General features: G+C 46.1%; 1 protein-coding gene across 3 annotated transcripts in view; it reads left to right on the top strand.

Annotated features, from left to right (window-relative positions):
• Positions 1-6,326: 6,326 nt before the first annotated feature.
• Positions 6,327-8,652, top strand: part of NETO1 (neuropilin and tolloid like 1) — a gene marked incomplete at both ends in the record, with an annotated part of 66,441 nt that continues 64,115 nt past the window's right edge. For all 3 annotated transcript variants that reach the window (XM_084279749.1, XM_084279748.1, XM_084279750.1), the window contains one exon: positions 6,327-6,354. In XM_084279749.1, coding sequence (XP_084135875.1) covers positions 6,327-6,354 — 28 coding nt within the window. The remainder of the gene's footprint in view (positions 6,355-8,652) is intronic.

The raw sequence follows: 8,652 nt of genomic DNA, 5'->3' as shown, positions 1-8,652 counted from the left end.
ACTAAATAAATTATATTTAATTGCTTCAATTTCAGAGCGAGACTAACCAAATGAGAAGGAAAAGAAAAGAAAAAAGAAATAAACATCCTGTAGAAAATTTATTATCTCATGGAAATCATGGGGTATCATGTAAATCCAAATTGCACTTCATAAATCCTAGGCTAATTATGAGTAACTGCAGATCAAAAGTACCAGATTATTCCTGTTTCCTTGATTAAACTACGTTCTTCTCATATTGAAGCAATATCACCCTGACTAGCTTGTAGAAGGGAAACACCCTTAATTTACAAGAAAAGTTTGTTGAAAGAGATGGTCTAATGCTGTTGTGTTCCGGAAAGTTTTATTGGAGAGGGCAGACCTAGTTTCTTGCGCCTATAGCAGAGAAGTCTGTGAATGCCCAGAAAATGGGTAATCAGATAATAGATTTCATTTTAAGGGACCGAAAGGTACCATTATCCTGATATCAAACAGGGACCAGTGCCTGTATATATTATGCCTCTCAGTAGGTGTGTCATCACAAAGAGAACGGAGCATATTTCAGTTTTTCGTGTTTCAGTTTCTATCCCCGTTAAAAGAGAGGCTGGGTAAGGCCACATTAATAAGTAACTCGGTGCAGAAGGTGCTTATCTGAAAGGAGAAATGATTGGTACTGGGACATCCACGCTTTCTCTGTATCTGTTTTAAGGGGTATTTATTTAGCCTTCAATTTACTCTGTTCCCATGGACTGCATATCCTTTAGAAGTTGGAAAACAGACTCCTCTCTTGGAACACGTATCTCAGCCTAGTTTCATCCATAAGTGAAACAGCTCACACAACGCAAAGACAGCTCCAATTTGCAATCCAAAATGCAGTGAGTGGGGGCAACTGGGAGATTCGCTTCAAAACCACACTCCTAATCTGCACTAAAACACGAACGTAGATGTACTGATCGGCTTGGTGATTCATTTTAGCATTTCCAAATGTCATGCTGTGTATAGCTGCATTATTCTGAGCCTGTAGTTTGGATTTGCTACTTTCTAGCAACAAAAACCATTCACAAAGAGATCGTGACAAAAAGCGCATCTGTGATTACATACGTCAGGACGGAATCCACACTGTTTTTTAAGGGAAATGTAGAGAAGTGAAATACCACTATCTTATTTCTTCTTTCCCACCCTCAGATGGGTAGATTGCTCTCCATAAATCAGGAAGCCGATGTCTCCTCTGTTTCATAACTTTTCTGTTCCTTGCAGTTCAGGGAGTATTTCAGAAGGAATGTGGGAGCAACTCATGGCTACTTTGAATCTTTTAAAGCTTTTATCTGCAGAAATTTGAATTAAGTCACTTAGTTCTTAAGGCACATAGTTAGAACAGGAGTCGATGGCAGAGCAGGGGTATGACAAGACTATCTGAAGCAGCCAAAAAAATGTGTAACGGCTGGACAGTTCCTGTTTTCACAAGGAAGGTTTTAGTGGGAAAAGGTACAGGAGTAATTTACTGAGGATACCTCTGTGTTGGGGTATTTGTAGCTGAGACTGAATAATTTTCCCTTTTAACTGAGACTGAATAATCTCCTCTAGTTCAAGGAGAAAATAATCGAGATATGTTGTCTATTATGTGTTGCAAATGAATGAACGCTCATTCAATCCTGAAAATGAAGGAGTTTCTTTTTCTCACTAACAATAAAAATAAAACTGTTCCCCGCCTTTAAAGTCCATTTTCTCCCATTTCTTACAGAATCATAAAATCATGGAATGGTTGAGGTGGGAAGGGACCTCAGTCTCTGGAGGTTGTCTGGTCCAACACGTCTGCTCAAGTGGGGTCACCTACAGCCGAGTTGCCCAAGACTTACTTCTGATATTTGTCATATAAACACAGAGATTAACCACAGAAGGGGGAAAGCAAAACAGAATTCTTTTCTACTTTTCTTGTGATTGAAACATCAGGATTTCTACTGTCCCTTAAAGTGTCCAGTCTTTCACTTAACTCTCAACAGGAGATTGTACACTACTGTTTCTGACAAAATTGCCAGAAATAATTTTGTACTTCTCTTTTTTTTTATTTTTGCAATCTTGATTTGAAAATGTTCTGTAGTGCTTAAACTGATTTCCAAATGGTTAATCTCCTTTCTGCCATGATGACCATCCTCAGGAAGATCAGTGTCTTATGTTAGCCTAAAGATGTTAGACTACAGGAAGGAAGTGCTTTATATATTGCTGAATAAAACATTCTGGGTTCAAACAAACTCCCATAAAAATCAATAGAAAAACTCAGCTGTGAAAGAGAAAGGCTGAAAGAATGTGCTATATGAAGAGTTTGCCATGTAATGGATGGTTTAAACCAACAAAGAATAACATTGTATGTAATGAATCAAGGAGCATAATTGTGTTTAGTTGTCTTGTTTATTTTTAAAAATAAGATTGCAGCTGACATCCAATAAAGAACTAATAAAAGTACCTATCTAATCTTAAAGTGTAGCTGTCATTCCATGTAATAAAAGAAGGCAATGTTCTTACTCCAAGGAACATGCAAAACTTAAAAAAAAACACCTTAAAACCATTTTTAAATCAATAGGACTCTTACCAAGAAAAATCCAAAGGATTCCAAACAATACTAAGATGTCACTTGAGATATCTTTTATCACTTCATGTTATATTAAATGTGAGTCCCATTGTCCCTTTTTTAATTTACCACCTAGTAGAAATGTAAGGGTATGGTTACTGGCTAATTAAGGATACAAAAACCACACATTCATTATATAAACATATACTCATACAAAACCAGGGTAGTGAAAGGTGCATGCTGACTGGTGCGCTACTAGCCTTTTAGAAAGAGTATTTACAAAAATCACATAACCTGATTTTTGCAACAAAATGAGACATTAAAAAAAAAAAAAAAGAAAGTGGTGGTGAAGACTTGCGTTGTATGAAGCTCAAAATTTCAAACTCTCTATTGAGGTAGAAAGTGATTTTGACCAACCTCTAACTTAGCAGCCCTTGCTTATGAACATATTAAACCAGCTTTTGGCATCCAGCTATGTAGCTCCTGAGATATCCCCTTAAGGTCTCATTAGCAGAACGTGCAGTGGCCACCATGGGTATCCCTCAGCTATTTTGTGGATGTCTCACTCAATAGTGATAGTGACTGATTACATTTTGGCTTATTTTAAACTTACCTGGTACGTACCACATGTTATTTGTCAATACTATTGCAATGGTGTCTTTAAAACTAGGAGTGCCAATCAAGAGAAGATCTAAGATCTTTAAAGATTAACAGACCCTATTTCAGGAAAGGGAAAGCGTTGAAGCTCGCTGTTATATGATGTGACACAGCACATTTTCTCAGAACAGCAAATTCAGCTGTTTTGTGCCTACTTTTTTTTTTAAAGTAACTATAACTTGAAACTTAGCCATATGGATGTCTGCATCATCCTGCAGAAGAAACATCTGACTGTCTATAAACACTCTTATGACTGCTTTCAACACAATCTTTTTTCAGATACTCTACTGTTGCTTGACTAAGGCAGACTGCCCACCTGTATTGTAGAAGTTTATCCTATGGAAATTCAGGCGACTTTCAATTACTGCACAAACAAAGTTCTTTAACTTGAGGTGGGAGAAAACAGGGAAGGTCAGAGAAAGTGCTGAGAGGGTTAGAAAGCAGAGTAGGACAGTTTATTAAGATTAACAGCTGCAGACTTGGTGTTGCTAATGGCAAGACATTACACAAAACATAGGTGAATCCTTTCAAGGATTCCTCTATGTTCCTTAGTTTAAGGAGCTTGCTGCAGAGCCCTGTAGCTGAATCCTGTGCCTTTCTCGCTCAGAAGGATGTTTTAAGTGCTCAAAACCAGGCTGGCTGGCTGGTTGAACGGATGAATTCTGCTAGCCAACATCACCTCGGAGTCATCCTAATGTGCATGTTGCTATCGCTGACTGCATTCATACACAGCAGGTATATTCTTGACTTCAGAGCACACAGCAGACAATCGACGCTGGGGAAAAATAAAAAATAATAATAAAAAAAATCAACCCAAAAAACCAACCAACAAACTGAGGATCTTTGTTAAAACACTGAGATGTACTGAAATTAAAAAAAAAATAAAATTAAAAATATCGGGGCTTCTCGTCGTTCACCTTCTGGAGCAGCAGTTCCGCGGTTCACTGCTGTCCCAAAGGGAGCAAAGGTAGCTGTCTCCTTAAAAAAGCTGCCCTAAAGACAACAGGTCTCCCGACTACATTATTACTGTCCGCCAGGTAGCTCGCAGACCCCGGTCTGGGGGACCCTACCGCAGCGAGCAGCCCAGCTCCGCGGGTGCGCTCCGCCCCTCCACGCCCGGCCGCGGGCACCGCCTGCAAACAGCAATGCGCGCCCGTCTGACCTGCGCTCGCCTCCCTTCAGCCGCTCAAAGGTGGATCCCGGACTGTATTTTATTTTTACGTGATTTAGAGCCTTCTTCCCAACAGCCCCCCGCCCGCCTCGGGTGCGCGCTTCCTGCCACACTTTTTCTCACGGCGTGAGAATCAGGTGCGGACGGGGAGAGGCGGGGACGCCCCTATCTCCGACCTGCTGCCTGCGACGTGGGGAGACGGGGAAAGGGGTTGGGGTGTGCCTCGGGTCCCCCGGCTCTTTACCCCATCCGTCCCCCGCGCCGGCTCTTCCCCCGCCTCGCCGCCGCAGCGGCGGTGTAGGAGGTTCGGAGGATCCCATCCTGCTCCCCTTGCACTTCTGTGGCACAAATCTTCCCTCTTCCTCGGCCCTCCCCGCCACACCTGCGGTGCGCTTCGCCCACTGCCCATCCTCGCCACCTTCCCCTTGCCGGGGCCGGGGGTGGGGGGCGGGGGGGGCGCTGGGGACCGGGGCCGCGGCTCTGCGGGAGGCAGCTGCCGGCTGCCGCGGTCCTGCAGGACGGGCTGCCGGGGCCAACGGGGGACGCTGCCCTGCCAGCCCATCCATCCTCCTCCTCTCTTGTGTTTTTTTTTCGCTGAGATCATTTCGACTACTCTCCGTACTCTTATTATTAATATGCTTTCCCTACTCTACACTTCCCCCCTCCCTCCCCGCCCTGGCCACCAGCCCTCCGCAACCTCGTCAAAGGGATGGATGTTTGGGGTGGGATGTAGCTGTGGAGGAAGATAAGCCTGAGAAAGGGAGGGGGGAGCAAAAGGGAGAGATTTTGCTGTCGTCTCTGGGATGATTGGAAGAGGCAATCATTGTATTTGCGGCCGGAGGATTAGCAGCTAAACTTTTATTGCTCCCTTTTGTGCGGGCGTGTGCGGGTGTAGGGGTGTGTAAACGGAAAAGTCGTCTCTCAAGGGGGAAAATCTTGTCAATTTCTTTTTGGCAGGTGCAGTTCAAGGAGGAACTCATGAGCGTTTTGCCTTATCCATGAAATGATTAGGGGAGGGGAAACGAGCCCTCTCCTCTTACTCTTCCTTTCCCAGTTTTGAAATCATTCTTTCCTCACCACCGCCACCCTCCTTCCCTTCCCTTCCCCTTCTCTTTACCCTTCCCCTGCACCGAATGAATGGAAGAGTCTCCAGGGTTTTCTTCTCCTCCTCGCCCTGGACTGGAGAAGTGAGGGGACATCGCTCTACCCTTATCCATCTCTATCTCGCTCCATCCATTCCTGAGAGGATTTCAGACGGTGCAATGTGTTTTCAACCTCTTGCCGCTGCTACCACTTGATACTGTGCTACGCGCGGGGAGAGGGTTTTGCAAAAATGGATTTGCTCGATTTTAAGGGATTTCTTCTCTAATAAGGATCGCATTGCACACAAATATGACTAAATCCCCTATTTGGTAAAGCTTTCTTCCCCCCACCCCTCCTCTTTGGGTTCCCTCCCGCCCGCCCCCACCCCTTCAGAGGAGCAAGCACAGGGAGCTGATGACGGACCCATTAATCCCTTCTTCAATGCATCAAAAGAAGCCGAAGGGCTGGAAGTCGCTGGGCTCGGAGTCCTGCAGGAAATGCTTCGATCTGCTTTTGGTTTTGTATGAAACTGGTGACTAGGGGCTCGGCTCGCCCCGCCGCCGCCGCCCGCCGGCACCTGGATGCGCGGGCCGCCGCTGCCGCCGCCTTGCCCGCCGCCGCGATGCAACGCTTATGGTGGTGCTGATGATAGCTCGGGTGTGATGGGATTGAGCCGGCGGTGATTATTTGAAGGCGGTGAGGGAGAGAGAGCGAGAGGAAAGGCTGCTCCGCTCTGCTGTGTGTGGGCTTCGGGATTTTTTTTTTTTCTTCTTCTTCTTCTTTTCCTACTTCCATCATCTCCCAGCCACTGGAAGTGCTCCCGTATCTAAATGGAATTAGTGGAGACCGAAGCCCCTTGTGTAAGGAACAGACATGACCCATGGGCGCAGCTTCTTTCACAGTGAGTATATCTCCCCCTTCGCTCCCTCACCACCCTCCCCTGGCTGAGCTTCGCTGCCGCGCACCGACTCCTGCCCTCCGCTGCCTCCACAACTAGCGTAACGGGACGCCCAGACCTCCGCGGCGTAGGGGTAAACTCCCCCCACGCACATACAACACCCCCTTCCCCACCACTCTGCGGTGCAGCGGAGGGGGGCTGCTGTCCGTCGGTGCTGGGGGGGGAATGGCACGCTCGTGCGGTCTGGAGGTTTTCACCTGGGCGCGACGTGTCTGATGGCGCTCAGCGTGACGGGGGGAAAGAGGGGAAGAACGGCTCCCGCCGTCCGGGGCGGTGCGGTTCTGCCCCAACCGGGGCTCGAACCGGTGGCCACGGGGCAAGAGGGCGCGGGGCAGCGCCGAGCGCCGCGGCGGGGACGGCCACCGCGGGCGCGGATCTCGGCGGGCTGCGGGGCGGAGAGGGGGGGGGGGGGGGGGGGGAGGCGTCCCCCTGGGCAGAAATCCTCCAGGAGAGGCTCTGAAATGTAAGCAATTACTCGTCGAAGATCCCCTGGGGTCCCAGGCTGCACGGATGGGACCCCCTCTCCCGCCTCAGTTTTGCAGAGGGGGCTTGACTGGCCACAGTTTGTTCCAGCACCCCTCTCTGCTCCCACACCTGTAAAACAGCAGCGCTAAGGTCAGGTATTGCTTGTCCAACAACTCTTTGCGAGGCTGAGCCGTGTTTATGCCAAATCACGGCCTCCAAAAAGCTGCCTGGCCAGGAGACAGATCCCCTAATGTACAGCTTGCCATGGAAAACCGCACGGATCCGAAAAGATGCACAGACGCATAATCAGAACCGCACTAGGAGGCATGATTATGATTACACCCGTGATTAGGAGGGAAATGGGGAGGTGGAAGACACAATGCAATAAGAAATTTGGTGGAAACTTCTTTAAAATGATTCCTGAACCCGGATAATCACAATATTGTCATTGCACTGTCAAAGCTCCCCAAGTGACAGCTTTGAATGAGTGAAGACTGCGTGATTGGTCTCTTTTGGGTCTTTTCCTTTTTTTCTTTATTCTTTCTGTGAGAAGCACTGTTCTTCTCCTGTGCTTTGAGAAACAAAAAGGCAAGGGGTCATAAAATAAAATGGACTGCCTTAACTGCTAAGTAAAAAATATTCTGCTATCATTTCTCATAAAGCCTACAATTTTGATTACCTTCTGGCAATATACAGATTTTGGTGATGCTGGTGTTAAAGTCACTAAATCAAGACTATTTTTTTAAATTCCGCCCCCCCCCCCCCCCCCCCATGAAATAGATGTGTTTTCCTTCATTAAAATTTTAGATAAAATGTTAGATATATGTCCAGAAAAAATTAGTCTCTTCTTGTCTATTAAATTTTATTATCAAGATTAGTTTCACTCCTTATTGATAATGAATACTGGAATGATGATACGTAAGTAAAGCTCCCTGTGTTGGAATAACATGGCTCTGAGACTTGGAAGCATCCTTTCTAGTGGTTACAGCTGGAATTGAAAAGATCTGTAGTTTTTCCATCATCTTTGTTATAATATCTTGGAGCAACTCTCCTCACTTCTCTGAACTTTATTTTTTTCCATGTAGAAAAGGGGGAGAGAGCTAATAAGTTCTTGAAATGAGCCTGTAAGAGTCAGATATGAAGTGTTATTAATTGCCTCAGAAGAAACGTTTCTCACATAGGTTTGTTTAGCATGTGTGCTTCTTATTCTAGCTTCCATAAATTCGTGGGCAGAAAGAACACTTGCAGCTGGCTCCACATCCTAATGCCAATCCACCTTACCTTACACTGTTGAGAAATTGGGTTTTGATTGGTGACAATTACAGATGTACATGCAGTGTGTTCACTGCATGAAGCACAGCTAAAGTAAATGAGCAACTCAGTAAATGGGTGAATCCTTCATTGTCTTCATATCCTGACACAGCCGACGGGCAGAGTCCCAGCTAGCACATATTTCCAGGATCCACCCCTAAGGAGGGTGAGGGCATGAATGGTTGGGTAGCATTCAGATTCGAGCATAAGATGTAATGTTCTCACTGAATGCCCATGTCACAGAGGAGTTTTTAACTGCCAGCTCTGCCAACATCCGCCTCTGCTAGCAGGGGGATTCAAAAAGACACAGGGGGTTGTGAGCCTGACCAAGAAATAGTGAATATGCTGCCAAGCCTTCATTTCCCCAGCACTTCAGCCTTTCCCTATTTAATAAGGTAGCCATCATCCATGTCTCAGACCTCGTGTTACAGGGAAACGGTCACCAGCATAGAAGTAGAGATTTCA

The sequence above is a fragment of the Gallinula chloropus genome, assembly GCF_964237585.1.
Source record: "Gallinula chloropus genome assembly, chromosome: 2".
In the NCBI taxonomy this organism is placed as follows: Eukaryota; Metazoa; Chordata; class Aves; order Gruiformes; family Rallidae; genus Gallinula; species Gallinula chloropus.
Note: the sequence above shows the minus strand (reverse complement) of the source record. Positions and strands in the feature narration are given on the sequence as shown.